At 48.5% G+C, this 23,387-nt stretch overlaps 1 protein-coding gene across 2 annotated transcripts in view; it reads left to right on the forward strand.

Annotated features, from left to right (window-relative positions):
• DGKQ (diacylglycerol kinase theta) overlaps positions 1 to 11,638 on the forward strand; it is a 109,110-nt gene extending 97,472 nt beyond the window's left edge. For both annotated transcript variants that reach the window (XM_055699517.1, XM_027811788.2), the window contains exons 22-23: positions 2,625 to 2,777; positions 3,912 to 11,638. In XM_055699517.1, coding sequence (XP_055555492.1) covers positions 2,625 to 2,777; positions 3,912 to 4,010 — 252 coding nt within the window. In that variant the 3' untranslated portion in view covers positions 4,011 to 11,638. The remainder of the gene's footprint in view (positions 1 to 2,624; positions 2,778 to 3,911) is intronic.
• Positions 11,639 to 23,387: the final 11,749 nt, after the last annotated feature.

Raw genomic sequence — 23,387 nt, forward strand, 5'->3', positions numbered from 1 at the left:
GAGCAGACATTCCTTCCAGGTGGATGGCTTTATAATCATCTGCCACAGGCTTTCCGACACCTGTCTCTGAGAATCTGATGGTAGATGTTCTTGATCTGAACGGTACGTGAAGCAGATGGTATGCCAGCTCTGCAAGGAATATTATGACTCAGTTTGTGCAACTTCAATTCTTCCATGTATTACCTGTTTTTACAATGGCCTGCTGTTAGCAACACAGTGCTGTGGGATGGCAGGTTATATATGCCAAGGATACGGAGAGAGCCGGCGGAGGAGCTCGCCAAGTCACTCCATAATTTATCAGCAGCCCTGGCTAACTGGGGAGGTCCCAGAAGGCTGGAGGTTAGCCAGCGTGACACCCATCTTAAAAGAAGGGCTGACCTTGGTGCTGGGGAAGGATAGTGAAGCACCATCATCCTCAGTGCCATCATGCAGCACATGCAGGACAACAGGGGGGTCAGGCCCAGCCAGCATGGGGTTATGAAAGGCAGGTCCTGCTTGACAAACCTGATCTCCTTCTGCCAGAAGATGACTCTCCTAATGGATGAGGGAAGGGCTGTGGATGTTTTTTAACTGGACCTTATTAAAGCCTTTCACACTGTCTCCCACAGCATTCTCCTGGAAAAACTGACTGTTCAGGACTTGGGTGGGTGTGCTCTGCACTGGGTTAAAAGCTGGCTGGACAGCCAAGCCCAAAGCGTGGTGGTGAACGGAGTTACATCCAGCTGGTGGCCGGTCACAAGTGGTGTTCCCCTGGGCTCAGCATTGGGGCCAGCCCTGTTTAATACCTTTATCAACAATCTGGACGAGGGGATCGAGTGCACCCTCAGCCAGTTTGCAGATGACACCAAGCTGGGGGGAGTGTTGACCCGCCTGAGGGCAGGAGGCTCTGCAGAGGGACCTGGTCAGGCTGGAGCGATGGGCCCAGGCCAGTTGTGTGAGGTTCAGCAGGGCTCAGTGCCGGGTCCTGCCCTTGGGTCACACCAGCCCCACGCAGCGCTACAGGCTGGGGCAGAGCGGCTGGAAAGGGCCTGGTGGGAAAGGGCCTGGGGGTGCTGGGTGACGGCCGGCTGGGCAGGAGCCAGCAGTGTGCCCAGGGGGCCCAGGCGGCCAGCAGCACCCTGGCTGGTGTCCCCAGCAGTGTGGCCAGCAGGACCAGGGCAGTGACCGTCCCCCTGCCCTGGGCACTGCTGAGGCCGCCCCTCGAACCCTGTGTTCAGGTCTGGGCCCCTCTCTGCAAGGGGGACGTAGAGGGGCTGCAGCGTGTCCAGAGACGGGCAGCGGGGCTGGGGAAGGGGCTGGGGCACAGGGCTTGTGGGGAGCCGCTGAGGGGGCTGGGGGTGTTTAGTCTGGAGGCTCAGGGGGGACCTTGCTGCTCTCTACAGCTGCCTGACAGGAGGCTGTGGGCAGGTGGGGGTTGGTCTCTTCTCCCAGGTAACAAGTGACAGGACAAGAGGAAACGGCTGCAAGTTGCAGCAGGGGAGGTTTAGATTGGAGATTAGGAAAACTTCCTTCACTGAAAGTGTGGTGAAGCATTGGAACAGGCTGCCCAGGGAGGTGGTGGAATCACCATCCCTGGGGGTATTTAAGAAACATGTAGATGCGGTGCTTAGGGATGTGGTTTAGTGATGGACTTGGCTGTGCTGGGCTAACAGCTGGACTTGATGATCTTGAAGGTCTTTTCCAACCTAATGATTCCATGATTCTGTGATTGTCTTAATGTTTCTCTCACTATTTTAAGAAATCTGCTGCTGAATAAGTGTATGTGGTCAGGTAACTAGAGACAACTAATTCATACAACCATCAAAAATTGAAAGGTGGGTGCTTGAAACTGCAGCTCAATCTTTGGTGTTGGCCCACTTTACCATTTTGTAATTTAGGTCTTTTAAAGAAGACAAATATAAAGCACTGCATTAGAAGAAGTGGTTTGGTAGAGATCCTTAAAATTTTTGTGAAGTTACAAGGAACAAGGAGTGTACCCATTGCTTTGGAAGTTAGATGTTAACAAACTCATGCTCTGGTTTTGTGATCTTCTTTTAAGGTTTTTACCACCGTGTTTGGTGTCTGTATGCATTCCCTATGAGAATGTGTAGCAGCAAAGGTCACTTTGCTTCACTTTCTACAATTAATACTTAGCCATTAGTTGTAGCCAAGTATATGCATATGTAGTTTAGTTTATATGTATGTATGTGGAGTTGAGTTTAGCAAAACACTCTGATAGACTTCTGAGTTTCACATGTGCCGAACTCTCTGTGTATAGTTTGTTGTTTTGAAAATGTGTTTACTTCATTATGGAGGGGAGAGGTAAAAGCAAACAAGACCTTTGTGTGTGCATGCTTCTTGGCCAACCTGAGTGTGCAGATGATTTCAGTGTGCAAAACTGTGTATTTTGCTTCTGGCAGCCTGCAGGGTTATCTGAATTGTTCTTCATGTGCTAACTTAAATAATTAATGCTGCATCAGTAAAGGCATTTTTTTGCCTTTATTTTTTGATTTTGCCTATTCTTTTACTTGAAACTTAAAATGTCAGATGAGACTAAAATTCTATCCACTCAGTTTTAATGCAGCTAATATTTGTGATTCTTGTTGATTGGGTTGATTGATATCATGGTCTTTACTTCCTCACAGGGTCAAGTCCAAGGTGGTTTTCGATCAGGAATCCGCATAGCCCAAGGCTCATACTTTCGTGTAACACTGCTAAAACCAATTCCAGTTCAAGTTGATGGAGAGCCCTGGATTCAGGCCCCTGGCCAGATTATTATTTCTGCTGCAGGACCAAAGGTACTGGCTGTAGGTTTCTCTTAGCAAGTTGATTTTGTTTCTCCAGTGGATATGATCATACTATCTTGCTTGTCCGTTGTGTTCTGATGCTTCACTTTAAAAGAGTTGGTTGGCACAGTGTGGTAGCTGTTGGATAAATATGTAGCAGTTTCTACAGAGAATGGTTTGAGGGCCCACTCCACTGGCTCAGATGACGCTTGTGTTTAAAGTAGTAGTCCCCGAGTTTCAGCTTATTGACTTAATTTTTTCCCCTGTATTGAGATCTTTAGGTAGGTCACAGTTATGAGGGCCATGGCAGTACTGCAGTGCACCAGGTAGGAAGCAGTCTGCTGGCAGTGCTGGAGGAGGGAAGGTCTGTCAGAGAGCAGCAAAGGAGAAAGCTGAATCATGGAGCAGAAAGTGCTGAGAATAAGATAGCTGGGAGTGATCAGTGTGTGGTTTTCCTTGATATTTCAATGTATATGTAGAAGGAAAAGAGCATCAGCTACCTAAGAATTTAACTTCTCTACTGACATCAAAATTGTGAAATAAACATTTTGTAGTAGTTGACTCTGGTGCACACCGGTCTACACATTTGCCTGCTACTGTAAGGATGCCTTTTTAACTCACACAAATTTGTTGCTGCAGGCAGTCTTGGAGAATACATAGCCCTGCTGGGAGGGCTACCAGAACGATGGCCCTTGCAGAGGAAAAATGGGTGAAAAAGAGGGTCATCCCTCAAATATTTTGGAATATGTTAAACTTTGGTTTTTTCCTGAAAGAAAGTGAGGAAAAGAGAAAGAGAGAGAGAACAAACCTGATTTCTCCTTCCAGTGAGAAATATTTCTATCTTTCTATCAGGTTAGTGACTAATAGTGTTATCTGTATATATGTGTATGTATATTTGTGTACATAAACATATATGCACACACATATATATCCTTACACATACACATACATGTGTATGTATGTTTATGTAAAAAACCAATTAATCCTATAGCTTTATAAGGAAATAGGTCCTTCAGATAGTTGCGTATTTAAATGTTTTTCTGTTGCAGTTCCAACATTTTACTTGTGTATTAGTTAGTTCTCTTAGATCTGCTTATAGGTGACTACAGGTATTTCAGTATTCACTTTTAAAACTTTCCATTTTAGGTCCATATGTTGAAAAAATCCAAGCAGAAACAGAAAAAAACTGGAAGCCTGAGAGAAATGAGAGTGGATAGCATGTCAGTCTCTGAAGGAGGACGCTAAGTGGAGACCTGTGTTCAGAAATAATGCAGCACACCTACTGTAGATACGAAGATGGTTCGGTAAAACGGAGTGCAGACGACTAGTGAAGAGGGTTGCTCATGAGCGTGCCTTTCATTACATTTTGACAGGACTGGGTTCTACTTCATCTTTCAAAGACAGTGCCTCATTATTACAAATAACTATTATGTACTTGTCTCATCTGAAATGTTTCCTTTGGGTTGCTTTTCCATAAGCCATTTCCCAGGTTTTTCATGTATATAGAAAATGAGGCCAAACAGAGATTCCAAGATGCTGAGATTTCTGCATCTACCTTCACAAAGACTCTTCCTCTTTTCCCAGCTGTTTCTTAAAGAAAATCATTCCGTAGATAATTTTTGGTGCATTGTGCCATAAATGAAAATGTGTTCCTTTAAATTAATGCTCGCAGTACCCTCCCAACCAAAAAAATGCAAAGAATGAGCTGCTGAGAACTCCTTGGATCAGTCCAAATAGCACAGCTGAAACAGCGCTACTGTAAAGAGAAAAATACAAAACCCAGGAGAGAAGATTTCTGTAAAAGGAGTCCCATGCACAGGGAAGAAATAAAGTACTAGAACAATTGAGTCGAAATACTTCAGAGAGTTCGCTTCAGCAGTGTTTGGACAGTATGAATGAAGGGGAAGTAGCTTGTACAGCAAGTTCTCAACTGCAGCTTAGTTTCTCCTGCATTATTCAGTCAAAGCCTGTTTTAAAAGCTATTTGAATTTCAGCAGCTACCACTCTAATTTAAAAAAGGAACAAGAATACTCAAGGCAGTATTACATTATACTGATTTTTTCTATCACTGAAACCATTATCTTTGACAGCAGGCCTCTCTTCTTGTCTTTACTTGTGCTGTTTCATTTTCATTAATTTGTGACAGTTGGACTGTTATTCAAGCTCAAGGACTAAAAAAATCATCGCTAATTAGGGTAAAAGAAATACCTTAGTGTTAAGTAAATTAGCACAGTCATATGTTAGAGCTGAAGTACAGCATAGCTTCACTGAGGAGCCTTAGGAGGTATTGAAGCCTGTAGCGTGCATGTGATATTCTGTAGGCTTCAGATAATGGAATGTGATAGCTGTCATGAAAACTCATGTACCTGGCCAGCCTTCCCAGGTCCTTGGTGGGTGGTGTCATCAGGTGTGGGCACAGGGGCACAGTGGCTGTCTTTTCTCACTTGGATGAGTGTGTGCTCTTCAGAGGCTGTTCCTCTGTCACCTCCTGTGAGACTGAGGTCACCTCTCTGTGCTTACCCATCTGCTGAAGATGTGGGGGTCCAGTACCTATTTCAGAGCTTACTGCTAGAGGCTGGTGCTCGAGCAGACATGCTGCTCCTGTCATGCACTGCACGCGTCTGCTGCCCGTGGCCATAGCTGTGTTGATCTTCACTCACATCTCTGCTGTCTCATCTCACCACTGGTTCTCCAGTGACTGAACCTTTCGCCTCAGGTCAACATCGTACACAAGGGGCCCCTCTGAGCTAGTTGTGCAGGGGGCCTGCAGCATTTTGCCACTCGTGTGCATCTGCTGCTTGGAGCTACTTAAGCTGTGTTGTCGGGAGCCCACTTAGCTAGCCAGTGGGCTAGCTTGTCCTCTGTTGCATGGTAATAACTAATTCAGCTATGGATGGCACGAATTCATCACTCAAGTGACAGCTTGAGGAGCATTGCTGTCACTCAGTATCTAGGAAAACAGCTCCAGCTGCTGCAGGGGACTTCAGTGTATATGCCAAAGCCATATTCTATTGGAGCCAGTTACGTTCTGAGGCGCTTCTTGTTGGGTCTTGTTGGTCAGTCTGTACTCTTAAGCACTGTGCCAACTTCAGCAAATCTGATCATCACTTGTGCTTTCTACTTTCCAGTCACAGTGCAGACAAGGGCGTGAATGTGGGTGCTACAAGAATATAGCAATCTATAGCAACAGAATGATACAGCTAAAGCTGTAAACTGACAAAAGAGCCATGCAAAAATGGCAGCTGCCCACAGCCTCTCCTTCCTGTCTAGTGATTCCTTCTGTTCTTAGTGTTCTGGTAGAGATGTATTTGGAGGACTGACTCCTGTTTTCAATGGAGCCTGTTTTATTGTTTAAATTGTTAATTTAATTTTAGGGTTGTTCTTCAGCTACCACCATGTGGACTACAACTTGCCTTTTTATTCAACATGCAAACTAGATTCATGCTATGAAGGAGATGGTGTGGGTAGTACAGACCTAAAATCCTCATCTCCTGATCATTAAACACAGTGTTGTCTCTGCTTCAGAACCTGGTCTTGAAGGATCAGCTGGAGCTTTTCTGACATCCTAGTACCAGCATTACAACTAGTAAGAGTGAAGTTGTATTTCAGGGTATGCCCTCTCAGGATGAAGCTCGCTAATTAGAGAGGAAATCTGAAACAGATTGCTGTTTACAATTGCCCAGAAAGCCAGAGAAGCTGCTTTGTGTCCTCAGGGCAGCAAAAAGAATGCATGGTCTTTCCAGTTGCTGATTCAGTAATGGAGAGGAAAACTTGACTTTTTGTTACAGAAAATATGCGTGGGCTCCAAGTTTGCTGGTAGTGACCCGTCTTGTGAAGCCCAAGTAAATAAACCTGTCTTACTGTTTTTCCAGACGTAGATAGTTCTGCAGCATGCAGCTGACCGTGGTTCGTGTTCTTGGCTCTTTAAGGGCCTGGCTGTCTCTCCCTTTGCTCAGTGCCTGGTATCTGAAATAACACGAGACTCTTGAGTCACAGTATTTTAATCAGAGGGCCCCTTACTGTGGTGTATCCTTCCATGGTGATTTTCCGTCTCTGGAACACTGGACCAGCCTGTGTACAGTGATAGCGTACTGACAGGATAGCGTCGTGGCAACAAGTGACACAGAAGGACGAATGTGTTCTCGCAACTGCCAGAGGGGATCCTGGGGGAGGACAGGAAAGCTTTGAGTTTTCTTTTTTCTTTCCCTTTTCTTCTTTCCCAGAAACCAGCTTCCACATGTTTTTTGAGCAGATGAGTGCCACACTGGAATGAAGATGTATCTTAAGAAAAACACACTTGGCGTTTAATGTCTCTACGCATCATAAAATAATGCTTGGTGTGTTTTGAAGACGAAACAGATTCCTAGGCAGTTGAGATAGGAAAGGTCCTGTGAAGTTTTAAAAAGGAGAAACTCAATATTTAACCCCTCTGTTAAGATGTTTCAGTTTCAGGTACTGTAATGACCAGTATAACAAGACTTCTTTTTATTATTATTATTATGTTATGGGTTTTTTTTATTTTTTCATCATACATGGTCTCTGAGAAGGCCTAGTATTTTATTTCATAGTATGTAAGACTTCCTTAAAGAGAAAACTCTTTGCAATTAATACAAAGCATTTTGACTTAGCCTTTACATTGAACAAAACAATGCATGACAATTCACATGATAGTGGGCAGATAAGTGATTCTCAGCACTGAGTCTTTAAGTAACCTTGTGCGAGAATCTAGTGGTCACACAGCCAAGTGCTATTAATAATTCAGTAACAAGAGCATTGGGGAAGAGGCTCTGTTCTGTCAAGACAGGCGTTAATCAACATCCAGAACACTGAACCGGTGTGGACAGGGCAGAGATGGAGGCTCATTGCTATCCTGAGCACACTCCATCCTCTCTCCACTGCCTCGCCTTTTTACCTTGTCTATAAACCATGGCAGGCACAGCTAGCGTCTCCCTGCTGAATTACACACTCCTGACCTTCTACTAGTGTCCTACTCTGCTTTGCCAACATGGGGGAGAGAGGGGTCCTGAAAATTATGGTTCATTTCCAATACCCCACTCCTGCAGAAGAGAGAAGGTGGTCAGTGGGTTAAAATCTGTTTTGATGGTTGAAACACATTACCTCTGTCTCAAGAGAACTGAAATGCAAAAGCTCATCCGTGAGATGACAGGTACTACTTCAGAAAATTTGCTGCTTTTTACCCATGGCTTTTATACTTGATTTGTGTAGTTTAAATGCCAAGAACCTTTTGTTCATATATGTGTATATATGTGTGTGTTTATATACATATGCTGTTAAAAATAGGCCTTATGATATTTCCCGTCACAGTGCCTAGTTGTACAGCTTTTACAGTGTTACAGCATTCTGATAGCACTCACTTTTGGATCTATCATCAGCTTTGGAGAGGAGGCAGAGCTTGCTTTTGTACTGATCCCACTGAGCTTCCCAGCAGATGCTTCTAATGGGCATGTGCTCTTCCACAAGACATGATGGCAATATAGTGAAAGCACAACTGCACTTAGAGTACAGTCACTGCATGTGCACAATTTGAACTCTTGCTCTTTCCAGATTTTAATCAAGTCTTTGTGTGTCTAAAATCAATGGCAATGGCTACCGTAGCATTTGGAAAACTAGAAGCTGTAGCATAGTCCGCTGCAAGACTTAAGTAAGGAACAAAACTAAATGAATTGTTATAGAATGCTTTTCAGTGAAGAAAATCTTCACAGTTACCCTCTTGTAAGTATTGTACAGATTGCATTTCTTTAAAGAGCAAATAATGTTCTTGTTTTGAATATGAACTGTTTGGAATCACTAAGCATTTATGCGTGTCCATTACTCTGCAGCAGTCTGTTTGTAAATCTGTCATTGAATGAAGCCTCATTTTGTGGGAGAAGGTAAAAGGAGCTGTTGTGACACTTAAAAATTACTTATGTTGCCAGCACAATAGATTTAGCTGCGTAGGTATTCTGTAATGTGCTGACTATGCGAGCAGGTGTGCCCTGTGTTGCATAGCCACAGGTCCATACACCGGCACTGAAACTGGGGATACGTTAAGAGTTGTGCATTTGAGAGACCTGGCAGTATATTCTTCCAGTCCGTACCTCATACCTCTTCCTTCATCCTTCACAGTAACTGCGTTTTCTGACAGGCTGCCTTGCTGCGCTTTGGGCCCAGCCTTTATACTGAAACTGGTAACAAGGGCATGAGTACGTGGTGGTGAATGTGTGTGAAGAGCAGGGGAATGGAGACCCTGCTCTAAAATACCACTCTGACTGTTCGTTAATTTCTACTTCAGCTTCTACTTCAGCCATTTAGCAGCTGTGCAGCAAAGCCTCGGCAGCTACTGAACACCTTGGATTCATGGTGACAGCATTGCCTCATTTTCAGGCTTTGATCTTCCATGCACCAGTGCATGTATCAGTTCATAGACTTTTTGCACTTAACAGAAAATGCAGGTTAGGTAGGCTTAGGGTGTGGCAAAATTGCAATGTTTGTACTTTTTTGTAAATATGGGGATGATTCTACAGATACAAAAATGCACTTTCAGGTAACAGTGAAAACAAGTTTGTAGAATGCAGCTGTTTAGGAGTTTCTCTGAGTGCAGGGTTCCTTGATTCCCATCCATCTCTAATACTGTGTTTTCCTTGAAAGCCTGCTTGGGAATGAGAGAAGGTATCTTCTTCCCATCACAGTGTGTATTTGTAGCTGACTGACTGAAAGTTCACATATATATTTTTAAACAATTAAAAATTGGCTGCTATTCTAAGATTTAGGTTTATTAGACTGATTTTATAATGCTTAAAAGTAATTTTCAAGTTTTATTTATAATGTCAACATTTACTGATTTGACACTTGGCTGGTAGGAGAGATCCAGCTCAAAGCCTTTGTTCCTTTTGCTATTTAATGTATGTTTTTAACAGTGTAGCCATTGTATGTGTAGAATGCAGTGGAATCAATGCAAATTATTAATCTTGACCTGCAGTTAGACTGGCAGTTTCAATGTTTACAGGTTGGTGACTATTGATTGTAAACTCATACATGTCAGTTGAAACTGCACTCTTTCCGTTTTTTGGAAGCATTGTTTCTGCTTCCCATGACAACGAAATAGTGGCCTTCTGGTTTAGATACCTGGTTATCTCCCTTTGGAGGGATTTAAATGAGGATGATGACTTCTCTGCCATGGACCTGTTGGACAGAATTTCTACTGATACAAGTGTCGTATTGAACATGTTTTCCAAAGGATTGACTTTATTTTTTGTGAAGATAATTTATGAGAATGTTTTATAAGCAGATCGGTGTTGTTGAAAAAGTTGGGTTGAAGTCTTGAAATAAATGTATGTAGATATTAAAGATGTATCCCAAAGCAAAGTATTTTTAAATAGGGCACCATTACTGGTGTAGTTATCCCTCTGAGCTCTCCTAGCAACACACCCATTTTACCATGTCACTGGGGTCAGCTCAGCTGTGTTATTTAGGAGGCAACTTGATTTCAGAAGATGTGGCTTCATTTATATTGTGCATATCCCATATTACACCTCTGGCAGCAACTCCTAATAGAAACATCAGCTGTAGAAGGCAGAACTTTTTCCCCATAGAAACTAGTGCAGGTTAAAGATTAGAGAAGCCCGCCCATGTGCTTGACTGTGGGAAAAGTTACAAGTCTGGTGACTGCTGGGCACTTACTGTCCCCTCTCACTGTCCACAGGGTGTGCCACGTATTAGTCCTTTTGCATTCTGAAGGCAAGAAGGCGCAAATCAACATGTGCCTGTGTCAGTTAACAGCTTGCCTCGCCGTGGCATCCCTTTGTGCTGCTGGTCTTGCCAAATTGGGTAGCAAGAGGTGCTTGAATAATACTGAGTATTTATTGTGTAATTTTAGGTGCTTATACAGCCTTCCCTGCTATTTTAAAGCAAAATTTTGGGGATCAGTAGCATAGCAATAGCTGTATAACTCCAGCTTTCTGACCATGCCAAAAGCAAGTTATCCTTGGAATAGTTTAATTAGCAATGGTGTAGATAGTAGCAATCAATACCTTGACGCTCCAAGTTCTGATTATTGGAAGGGAGCATCTCTGCTTTGAATGCAAAGCATCACAGAGTTTGCAATTCACTACAGATTTCAGTGTCCCTTCTACTTAGGAACCACCCATGACATCTTAAGTCTTCTCAAATTACAGCTTAGCTATTGCTTAAATAACTGTGTCTTTCACCTCTGGTTGTTTAAATCATCCAACTTCAAGCAGTTTTATGAATGCTATTTTAATTCAAGATACTCTTAAGATGTCTTACAGCATTTCTTGTGGATGTTCTAATACATTGGTAATAAATCATCGTGGCCCAAAATACTAAGGTAAACTGACCATTGAACAGTTAATTTTCCAGTGCTTATTCTTTGTGCATCAGCCTAATAATTCTCAGAAAAAAAAGCCTAAGTATAAGCATTAAAGTGGTTGAAAACTGTTTCCACATTGTGTGTCTCAAACCAGTAATTATTATCACGCGTTTACTTGTGGATTGGTCTCAGAAACAGGCTTTTAATGATGTAACTTGTTTCTCAGTGTCTGTCTTGTAAATGAGACACGTCACTATGCTGTGGTAACTTGTCTAGAAATAACATGCCTAGTGTACTAATTGGTTTTTTTTAAAAAAAAAAAAGGTAATTTATAAAAGATGGACTGTTCTCTCATATTTAAACATCTGTTTGTCCTTGGGTTATGTTCTTAGAACAATTCTGTATATATTTTGCAATATGTGTTTCGTGTTTGATTGTACATTTTGCACTGATTTGAAATTCTGTATTCTAAGTATTATTTACAAGTTTCAGAGATCTGTAACTAGAATTTGTCTGTGAAAAATACAACATCTCTTCTACCCTGGATGTTCGTGAACTAGTCATGTTTTAAAAACAGTGAAATACACTTCTGCAGAGACAAACGTACTTTGTTTCAGCAGGGCACTACTTTTATAGGTATTCTGTAGCCTTGCTGTTTGAGGTGGGGTCCTACTCTGTAAAGGCTGGCTTATGCTGTAGCAGGGGTATTTTGTAGGGTTTGGTTTCTAAAAGATGACACCTACATGCTGTTTGACCCCAGCAACATTCAAGCACTTCTAGAACCCTTATTTCTGGGAGTAGCACTTGGTGTAACTGGTAAAGCCTTCTGTGGATAGCACCATAGTGTATTAATCATTTTGGGTTTGTGCGTTACTTTCATGATGAGCCAGACCTTCCAAGGTCGTTTTGTATGATTGCTTGCCCTATTTGCACTCCTCTAGAAATACATCACCTGGTGTTTCCAGGCGGTGGGGAACAAGCCCATGCAAGCCGTTTTGCTTGGCTGGGGTGAGCGGTGGTGGACCTGGTCTGCACAACTCAAGGGCCAGACCCCACAGACCTGCTTGGCTTCCAGGAATTCAGCTGGCGCAAGAGGAAAGGTTCTCCAGGGAGCAGAGCCCAGACAGAAACTGCTCCGCTGTGGGTGGACAGCCCACCCTTCCCTGGAGGTCAAGACCTGTCAGCTCCTGACCTGCCTGTCATGGCTGATGGGGTCCATCAGTTTGACAGCTCCACTTAGGATGTCCCTGCTGTACTAACTCTTCCTCTGGCGTGGAGCCAGTATTTCTCCCGGCTGTGTTAAACGATTGATTGCAGAACAGGGGGGAGCTTGGTTTTGCCATAGCATCTCAGGGTAAACCTTATTGTTCCTTGCTGGGCTGCAAATCAACAAGCTGTGAAGCAGCTACCATCACATTTTAAAAACATACGTAGAAAAACTCAGATCAGGACTAGTGTTCTGGGAAAAGCGAGAAAGCAAACAAAATTACTGACCTTCATGTACAGGAATAAAAAAGAACCCACAAAACTCCTGGCCCTGAAGGGTTCATGATTTAACCAAGCTTTATGACTACTAGCTTGCCTTAAAAATGGAGGAAAAATCGCCCTTTGCAAAGTAGCGTTTTCCACTTAACTCTTTCTTCAAGTCCTAGTGGTGGTGAGGCACATTAAAGAATGCTGCTCTTTACATTATATGCACTTATTTTCAGCTTTTACACATTTTACACATCACCTATTTCAAATAGGCGATTACAGGAGCTGGCCAGGCTGCCCTGTCAGTAAAACACATGTACCTGGAGGACCTGGGTAATCTCTGTGGGTGCTGAATGTGGTGAAATCCTTCCAAATGCTGCAGGTGGGCTTCTGGTGCATCTCTAAGATAGCACCATGCAGAGAGCTAGGTGAACTTTGTTCTTCAGGAGACATGACCAAAAACTCATCCTCTTACACAGTCCTGAAAAAGGAAGGGAGTGTGATCTAATTTCCAGTAACTGGGAAGAAGCAGGTGGTGATGAAACCTCCGTCTTAGAGCACTGCTAGAGGCTCTTGCATCACACCTGACAGATTTCTTTGAAGCTGTGGGCATGACACTCCAGCCCACCCATAGGATGCAGCCAGCAGACGTATGCTGGCATGCAGGTGTCCTGCGAGGCTTCTTAAGTAAAGTTGCTTAGTGAGCATAAAGGCACATCCTCAGTCCTACCTGTGTGCAGGGAGGCCTCAAAACCCGTGCCCAAGCCTAAATGAGCATGCTCTGACTGCCAAAAGGAAAGAGGACAAGGAAAGAAATGCAAGTGGGGAAGCCTCCTAGCTGGGGCTCCAGATGACACAGAAATTCACTGTTCCAGGGATCTGGGGGACAAGAGAGTGTTTGGGTATCCAGAGGGTGGCACCCCATGTTAAACTGCATGGAGTACACCTGAAGTGGCCTGCAGGCAGAAAAGGTACCAGGTCAAATTACCTGCCATTTCAGGGGGAGGCAGCATAGGCTTCAGTGAAGGATAATGATTACACAGTTCAACACACAAGATGCCATGATGTTCTGGGTATTTTGATGATGGTCTGCCAGCGGATTTTACTCCTGCCCTCCTCTGAGCTGACACAGCAACAAGGATCTGGTTTGCAGGCAGCATGATTTCCAGCAGTCCCACCCTGCCTGCTTGTGTAGGGTTGTGCCTTGCAATCTGGCCATGCCACATTCCCATCGTTGGGAACTGGTGTCCAAGAATGGGAAAGATGGTTTGGCCATGGTAAATCCCCATTTGACTTCCAAGTGGATTTAGTCACCAGTTGGACAAACACACTTTGAAGTACAGCTAAAGCAAAAAACTTTCAGACAAGTAATTATGTCACAAGGATTGAAAAGCAGCTGGAGCCATTTTGGACATCAAATTGGTCATCAGATGACAGCTCTGGCCCCTAAAACAGATGCTTTCTTGTTGTGGACAACTGGTGGACACTGAGGATTCATCCTGCTGGTGCTGAATGAGCAAATACTGGAACTAGCGGCAGCATCTGCGTTTCCTCATTCGCAGGACCAGCCTCTTGCAAACAGATCAAGGTCAACATAGAGCAATGCCTTTGCAGACACCCACACACAAGCAAGCACATCAACATAAATAATGCAAATGGGGCAACCCTGTGCCTTCTCACCAACTAACTGGGCTCAAAGTTCACTACTGAATGAATCTCTGTCTCTCCATCTCCCCCCGTTTTCGCAGGCCTCTCTTGTAGCTGGCACCATACTCTAGGTCTATCCAGAACCTGTCTCTCACACTTCTTAACCAAGAAATTCAGCCTAAAAGTCTGCTAGAGGATCACAGAGAGAGGGAGGAAAAACAACAACGAAACTGTTATAGACAGTTGGATAAGGCAGCAGAACAGCCTGCAAAGATCAGGCAGAGTCTGGCCAGACAAGTCCTCTGACCAGGAGCCTACTGACTTAGCACGGGCCCTTTTAATATGAGGGGGGTCAGGGCAGGTGTCAGAAAATACACTCGGAGAAACTGCACGCAGCCAGCATCTCACCCCAGACTGGGAAATGGGGTAGGGACAAGCTTTGTCACCTCCAGGGCTTCCCTCAGCCAACTTGTGCTGTGAATCAAATTAATAATTTACCACAAGCAGCCACTCTCACAGGCAAGTGCTTGCACCACTGTGGGAACAGTGCCTTTGAGTCTGTTCCAGCTGCCTGCGGAGGCTGGCGTGAGCCCAGGATTTCTGGGAATGCTCCTCACAGCTCCGCTCATCTGCACACACTTTTGAGGTCAGGACCTCCTGGCTCAAAGCAGCTTTCCCTCCTGCAATTCCCAAAGCACAAGCAACTACAGAACAAATTAATCCAGACACATGGGCCACTACGCACCCTTGCATCAAAGGTCTCGCTTCCACATTTCTCTGCCACAACAGGATGGCTTGGTGTCCCCTCATGTGCTGCAGCAGCCTCCTCTGCAAAACAAGGAGCAGAGCTGGTAGCAAGTCTCCTGTCACTGTCAATATTATAAGCCACAATCCCCACCACTGCACCCTGACATCTCCTGTCCAAAGGAAACTTCTGGATGCTGAGGGGGCTGTCTGACAGAGTCTCAACACATCTGCAACAAAGGTGCAGAAAGAGACATCACCTAGGAAATGCCAGAACTGAAAAGCCTCCATCAGCCCTGTTACAGGCAAAGAGACTGCTTCAGTAGACAAGAAGACACCTTTTCTTTGGCACTCTTCCACCTCAGCTTCCCAACCTTTGACTCCTGCTGGTACCTCCATCCTCCTCCTAACGCCTCATCTGCCGTTCCCTTCCCAGGGCTTGTCATCACTCCTGTGTCACTGCTCTGTACAATGGCTTGCCTTATTTGCTCTTCTTTAGAAACATTTAACAGTTCTTTAGGCTTCTTTGGGTTGTAAGCAAACATTGTGTGGATTTTTTTTCAGCCTCTTTAAATTTGTAACTGTGGTGTGTCAGCAGTTCTGGTCATACACTTTAAACTGCAGCCTGCTAAAACCTGGTCAAAGTCTCAGTTATAACTGCTAGTTAGAGGGAGCTGCTTTAATTTCTGTTAATTACAAATATCCTCCCAGGTGTCTGCCAAGTTTTGTGCTGAGTGTTGGGACAAAACGAAGCAGTGTCATTCAAGTACCACACTACGAAAACAGGGACCTTAGTTCTGCCAAGCCTTTTTTACATACAAACAAGGCCGTTTGCTGACGGGCGTAGCTTTATGATTTGCAGTCTCGTTAACTGTACTCACTGTTAACCTGGAGGTTGCTGCCCTCTTACTTTCTGACTGAGGATAGCAAAACCTTCCACTGAACCAGGAAAGGCTCTCAGAAAACGCCACCCAGCCCCTGCATGTGCTACTGCTGCAGGTTGAAAAATATTGTAAGAGAAATGGTGTACTGTAGTTATGCAAAGATGCTTATGCTATAACTGTTTGGTTCGTGTATTAAAAAAAAAAAAAAAGGTTGTTCTGTTTTTTAAAGTCATCCTCCTCTAAAGTTACCAGTTTGGGGAGAAAAAAAAAGGCAGTAAGGTAGGGTGCTGAGGGCACAGGTTTCTGAGTCTGCTCTCCCAGGGTCTCCAGAGCTTTCTGTGATGGTCCCTCATGCTGTCTTCTCCATGGCAACTGTCTCCATTCTTGCCATGGGGTGCTTCCCTACACCAGGACATGTCATTGAACCCAGACACCCACTGCTTGTGCTGGGAGCAGCGGTGGTGCCGTGCCATGCTGCAGGGTGGAGAGCATGGACTGAGGAGCTGCTTCTGATCCCACCCTAAGAAGAAAGCAGGTCCTAGGGCTGTGCCTTGGTGGAGACAGAAAGCTAAGCCTTTTCCTACAGCAGTGTGCCCAGAGGCTCCTGTTTTGTCCTGGCCCTGCCAAAGACTGTTGCTGCTGAGTAGTGCATCACCAGCAGACATTGCTGGGTCTCATTGGGCAGCGGGGTGGTCCAGCCCCCAGAGCAGCACGCAGCACTGCAGGAGGGTGTGGGGTGCTGCTTTACAGGTGCCATTCCCCTCTGGAGGGGGGCATGCATGCTGGGGAAGCACTGGCAAGCTGTGCCCTGGGGGTGGCCCACCTGTTCCCAGTGGCCCCACAGAGGAAGGGCACCAGGGACCCAGCCCGCTGGGGGGGAAATTTGTCATGGGGAGTCTGTCTCTCTGAAACCTGCCTGCAAAGGGGTGCAGGGCAGCCAAGGCATGGCGCAGCAGCCAGGCCCGGTGTGGGCTGGGGGCAAGCTGGGGAGCAGCCAGCAGGGGCCGGGCCCTGCCATGGGCAGCGCAGGGGGGGCATGGCGCTGCGCAGCCTAGGACCAAGCCTCAGCACCCAGCAGTGGGGAACAAAGCCCAGCACTGTTGCAGGGCCACATCCCAGGGTGCTGAGTGTGGGGGCAACCTTGGTGGCAAAGGTCTGCCTGCCTTCAGGAACAGGGTGCAGAGCTCTCCTATTCAAGTAGGAACCTGAAGTTTACAGCCCAGCATGGGTAAAGACCAGGCCCCGAGGCATTCTGCACAGGGGCTTGGTGGTGGACAGTGATGCCACCATCCCGAGCCAGACCTGGGGGCCACCAAAAGGCCTTGGCTTGGTAGGAGGTGGGACAAAGCCCTCAACAGACTGATGGGCAAGCCCCTGGGTGCACGGACGGGGTCGCTGGTAGGGCAGGGTCTGCATGGGCTGAGGACTGGATCCAACACTACTTGGCTCACAGGAGCCTGAGCTCATAGGACCTGAGGTTGAAGGACCTGCAGAACGAATTTCTCCTGCATACCTGGATGGCTTGGCCTTCTCTGCTGTAGCATGCTCCTCAACAAAACAGGTATTAGTGATACATACACACTTAAGTTAGACTTCTGCAATGTCCAAGCACTTCTAGAACCCTTATGTCTGTGGGTAGCACTTAGTTGCATTGAAATAGAATATGGTCCTCTTTGATTTGGACCCTTTGTTACACACTAGACACATCCTCCTCCAGAACTATCCGAGCCAAAGCACACCTAGCCTGCAGCTTCTCCTCCCAAGTGGGGCTGCAACAGACACCAGAAGCAAAAGCAAGAGAATGCTGTTACGTGAAAGGGGCTCAGGGGAAGCTGCCAGAGCTACAAAGATGACAACACAAGGTGGAGCACGCTCAGATGGAAGAGCCAGAATAGGGCTGGCATCTACCTAATTTTCTCTTGAGCATGCAAAAGCTCCAAGTACTACAAAACCCCTTCTGGGCTTCCAGCAGCTAACCCAGAAAGAACTAGGAGTGCTCTCCTTGCTCTGCCTGTCGAGGGACAAAGGATGTCTGCCTTTTGGGGAAGTGCCACTTCAAAAGACCCGACTCATCTGCACATACAGAAAAGGGAAGGCCTGCGCACACCTGCTCCCACGCCTCTGTCACAGCAAGATGGCTTGGGCTCCTCTGCTGCAGCAGCCTCCTCCACAACACAGGCAGCAGAGCTGGCGACGCCTTTCCACCGCAGCTCCACCCAGCTTGCTCAGGAGCACAAGAGCAGGGCTGAGCTCAGCCCACGCTCACGGCGTTAGGAGCGTGGTGCGGACAGAGCCCCACCTCGAGTCTCCCCACTCCTGCTGGACCCCGGCCTCGCCCTCCTCACCTCACACACGCAGCACGTCTCCCTTCCCTGGCCTCTACCTCCAAACCCTCCGCTCCTCACACGGCTGCTGCCAGCAGCTCCGGCGTTCTCGCTGCTCCTGCCACTGCTCTCCTCTCACCCACCTCAGCTTCACAGCCACCGGCTCCTGCCACCATCACCACCTGCCTCTCGACTCCTCCAAATTTCTGCCAGGGCACATCCAAACAGCTGCTGCTCAGCCACAGCCCAGCTGCCCAGGGACACAAGGAGCACCTCCTGTCCTCGTGAGGAGCCCTGCCCCAGTGCAAAGCCCCAGCACATCCACCCAGCAGCCCCAAGGCTCCCTCTGCCGCCTCCTCCATCCCAGGGGCACCTGCCCACTCCACCAGCACCAGCACGCTGGGCAACGTCCCAAAAGGCGTGACCACCAGAGCACTGCCGTAGCAAAGGGCGCTTTGCTGAGCGGCACGAAGCTTATGAGGCAGGGCCAGCAGCCGGCAGTGTCACGCTATGCTCCCAGGCACTCCCGCAAAGCTGAAGTGGCTGCTGCCCTCACGAGCGCTCTGAGCGCATCCTCATCTCCCCCATCCTGGCACCTGTACCCCTGACGCAAGCAGGACTCACGCCGGCGCCTGGGCCAGGACACGCCTGCTCTCTGCGGGTCTTCCAGAAAGAGCGGGCACCACGGCAGGATTAAAAGTGTCACTCTGCTCGGTGCCGCTTCACAGCCACGCCGCTGCACAAGCGGCACACCACTGCCATTTCCATTCAGCGCAAGGCTGACTTCCAACCCAGCCCGGTGACCTGCACAGGATTACCACCACAATCACAGCAGCTCCAGCGGACTTAGCGCAGCCACAATGAGGGAACAGCAAACACTTTCCCACCACCATCAGCTGATGGCCCAGGGCAGCCGAAAACAACACAGAAGGACAAATGATGGGGCAGCACTCGGGTAAGCCGCCTGGATTAGACAGGCTCAAAGCGGGCTGAAAACCAGCATGTACCGCTAACCCAGCAAAACTGCAGCTCCGGCCCTCATCTCCATTCACCCAAACACGGTCAGGCAGCTGCTGGCTCCCAGCACACGGACAAGGGCCGCAAGGGCTAACAGTGCAACGCAGAAGCCAGGCAAGAGCAGCCACCGGCAGACAACCACGAGCCTGAACACGCAGCGTCACCTCTTGCCTCCTCCTGCTTTCCAGCACAATGGCCACAACGGCTCCCTCCCCAGCCAGGGAAACAGTGACATCCACACCTCCGCCTTGGTGTGACACCTTTGGCCACGTTTCTCCCCAGAGGACATGGGAGCAGGTCAAGAGCAGAGTGTGGCCGTGGCAGCGTCCCAAAAGGCAAAGGACCACCTGTCTCCCTCCTGGGTACCAACCCACGCTCAGACTTCATCTTCTGCAAGGGCGGGAGCCGGGATTCCCACGTCCCAAAGCGCACTGCTGCCATGCTAGCATCCAAGGGTCCACCACACTTGTTTTACCTCGCTCGCACACGTGTAAACACATGTCCACACACTCACCTGTTCACTACAGTGACATGCCTCTGCATGGGAATTTCTTTAGGTGCTCCGCTCCCAGCAGCCGGTGGCAAGGCAGACCGCACACTCTCCGCGCTGGGTTTCACCATGCCACATGCCACTCCTCTACCTCGTGGTGGGCGAGGAACAGCCCTCTTGCCGCCTTCTTCTGGCATGCTCAAACACCTGGGCTGTCGCAAAGTTCCTTTGGGCTTTCCTAAAGAGTTTGCAGACATAGCTGTGAGTAGCACTCCCCTCTCCCAACACAAACAGGCTTGAAGCGCCCTCCAGGGAGCCCACACTTTTACCAAAAGACACTTCAGAAGGACGCTTTCAGCCACAGTCCTGGGTCTCTCGGCTACAGCACCATGGCTCACACCCAAGGACTCACAAGCCACAATCCCCGCTGCCACGCTGCAGCAGGCAGACAGGAGACACCTCTTTCCTTACGCTCTCCAAAGAGCCACGCGAGTGTCAGGTGCCACAACAGCTCATGTCTCAGGTGGAACCCACGGCCAGGCTGCCCTTCACCACCCCGCAGCAGCTCCCAGCGGCGTAGCACACACAGCCTAACTCAACCTCCTCAGCCACCTCCTGCACTGCTGCCAAAAGCTGTCTTCCAAGCCTTCTCCTCCAGGACTCCCGCCATGCAGCAGAGGTTGCCAAGTAACACCTGCACAGGAACACGCCGCACCGGCCTTCAGGCCACGTGGGCATAAGCAAGCTCTTGGTCACTTTGCTGTTTCTCTGCTGGCTCTACCACACCAATTCTGGCAGGCTCAAACACTTCCGAGGGCTATCACCGTGCAAGACAGCAAACCAACGGGCGCTTACAGTCGTGGTCATTTAACTGGGATGCGAGTCACCAGTTCAGCTTCTCGACAGAGGGCGGGCTGCTGGTGTAGTTGCAGGAAAGCAAGAAGCAGCAAACCCTTCGTTACAAGCAAACTGCAAGACCTGCCGTTGCTCCAAGCTGCCGACTCACAAGTGGATGGCCTTGCCTGGCCCTGATCCTCGGACACCCCACCGACACCAACACAACAACAGCGCAGCAGTGAGGGAAACCTGACCCACCGGCTCTGGGAAAGCGGCTGCCACAGCTTACGCTTAAGCAAAAAGGCAGAGTACAAAGAAGAGCCCCTGGGCATCAGCAATGGCGTGGCTCCAGGGCACTTGCAGCAGCAACAGGCGCTGCTGAAACCGCCCCAGATGGGGCTGCAGGGGCTGCTTCTCGCTGTGAGGGCATGGCTCATCCCTGTCCTCCATAACGGGCTGAGCTCAGCCCCAAAGAGCTAGCAGGCTCCTTGCCACGCTTCTCGCTCGCACCTCCATGACATTTCTCAGAGAAGCATGGGCAGGTGGCAGTGACGCCAGGCGTCCCCCAAGAACTTTTCAGCCAAGACCATTCACATCTCACGCACGTGCTCCAGAAGGGCTTCCTCACTGACCACGGCTTGCAAGCGCAAGCACCCTTGTCAGCAACACCCCCTGCTCCCAGGGCTCTTCGCTATAAGCACACAGCTCGTGGCCATTAGTGACACACCCTCACGGCCAAGACTTTTGCCCCAGCCGCTGCACAGTTCTTTCACAAAGGTAGGCCTGCCACAGCTGCCTGGGTCTTACCTGCTAACGTGACTGGAGACGTGTTCTTCAGCCTCATCTGGCAGTTCACTTGCCGTCCCATTTTCTTCTTGGAACTCCTCTGCCGAGCCACCAGTTGAGCAATTGGCACAGTCTCGCTGCAAGCAACAGCGTGGCAAATGACCTTGGCGGAGCAGGAAGGGGACAGGAGAGAAAACAGTCAGTGAGGTCCAAGCTCATCCACAACACGCAGAAGGATTTGCAGCCACTTCCATGCCTGTAACTGCTGGGTCACACAGGCCTGCAGGCACTTCAGCAAAGGCTTCAGCAGCACACGCAGATCTCGGGGACCTCCCTCTCCTTTCGCAGCGCACCTCAGAAATCACCAAAGCAGATTGCCAGAGCCCCTCCATCACCTTCCCACGTTAGGTTGAGCCCAATCCTGGCTGCACAGATTGCCCTGCAGGCACTGGGCTGGCCCACAACAATAGCCTGGCTGGGGCAAGCCCACAGCCACCTACCCGGCCTCCTTAACAGCCTCGTGCCCTCACCTCCCCGAGCCACGGCTCAACAGTCCTCGAACGGATGCAGGAACCCTGCTTAGGCAAGCCCCCAGGCCACATACACTTGGCCGCCCGGAGGAGATGCAAGCCCAAACTCCTGGGACATTCTGCTGCTGACAGCCTGCAAAAGCAGCTGAACAAGCACCCAGGGCTCCACGAGGACGAAGGCAGCCACCCAAAAAGCCATGAGTGAAAAACAGGAGTCGGTGGTCTCAGGGGACCTCTCTGTGGCTCTCAGCCATGCTCTGTGGTGGTGGCACCTGCTCAAAAAGGAGACCTCACACACAACCACTGCTACCACCATAACCGTGGTCCCCAGTACATGTAGGGGCTGACAGTTTTAGCACACGAGCACAGCGGGAGACACTGAGGGACTTGGCCAGCGCCTCTGAAGTTTAGCAAACAGCAGCTCCAGAAAGGATCTTTTCTCACAAGCGAGGCAGGGCAACCAAAGCAGAAAAACCGAGGGCCAAGACAAAAAAAGCAAGCAACTGCTAATCAGCCACGGCTTGCTTCAGACTTCTCAATCTCTCAGGCTGACTCAAACAGCCCAGCGAAACGGGGGTAAGGGAAGACAACACCAGGAGAAAGCGACACTCAGCCTCCAGCAGCGCGCTCCAGCTCATCCTTCCCCTTCTCTTCTTCGGCCACCACACACCCAGCACCTGCACCGCGCTGCCTCTCCTTCTGAGCGACAGCTCTCCTAGATCAGGAGCTCCTGCTTAGAAGTCACACAGCATACATGCTGTGCAGTCAACGCCTATGCAAAACGCGTACCAGCAGCGACACCACTACATTACTCTACCAAGCTGCTTTCCAGAGGGTCAGCCCCCAGACTGTACAGGTACCTGGGCTCGTTCTTCCCCAGGTGCCGGACTTACCCTTTCCCTGCACCGGGCTTCACAGGGTTCCTCTTGTTCCATTTCTCCAGCTTCTTGAGGTCCCACCAAATAGCAGCGCATCCACCTGCACTGCCACTCCTTCCTATCACCTACAGACTCGCTGAGGATGATCTCTGCCCCATCGCCCCAGTCATTCATGAACACGTTAGACAGCACTGCCCCAGCATCGAGCCCTGGGGCACGTCGCTAGTGACTAGTCTCCTGATGGGGTTTGTACCACTGCTTATGGGAGACTGTCAAAGCCTTACTCAAGTGCAGATAAACCACATCCAATGCTCCCCCCTCACCCACCCAACCGCTTACTTCATTTTGGAAGGGTGTTGCTTTGGCCTCACAGGACTTCCGCTTCACAAATCCATACTGACTGCCTGCCACCTTGTCCTTCACATGGCCGGAACAGCTTTTCAGGATTAGTTGCTCAATCACATTCCCCAGAGACAGAGCTCAGGCTGACCAGCCTGCGGCTCTTCAGAGCCTCCTTCCCACCCTTCCCGAAGGTAAGGCCTGCTTTCTTCCACTCCTCGGGAACCTCGCACAAACCACCATGACCTTGCAAAGGTAATGGAAAGTGGTCTTGCAACAACATCAGGCAGCTCCCTCAGCACCCCCGGGTGCATTGCAGCAGACCCGTGGGCTTGCTGGTTTAA

This window comes from Falco cherrug, chromosome Z (genome assembly GCF_023634085.1).
Source record: "Falco cherrug isolate bFalChe1 chromosome Z, bFalChe1.pri, whole genome shotgun sequence".
Taxonomy (NCBI): Eukaryota; Metazoa; Chordata; class Aves; order Falconiformes; family Falconidae; genus Falco; species Falco cherrug.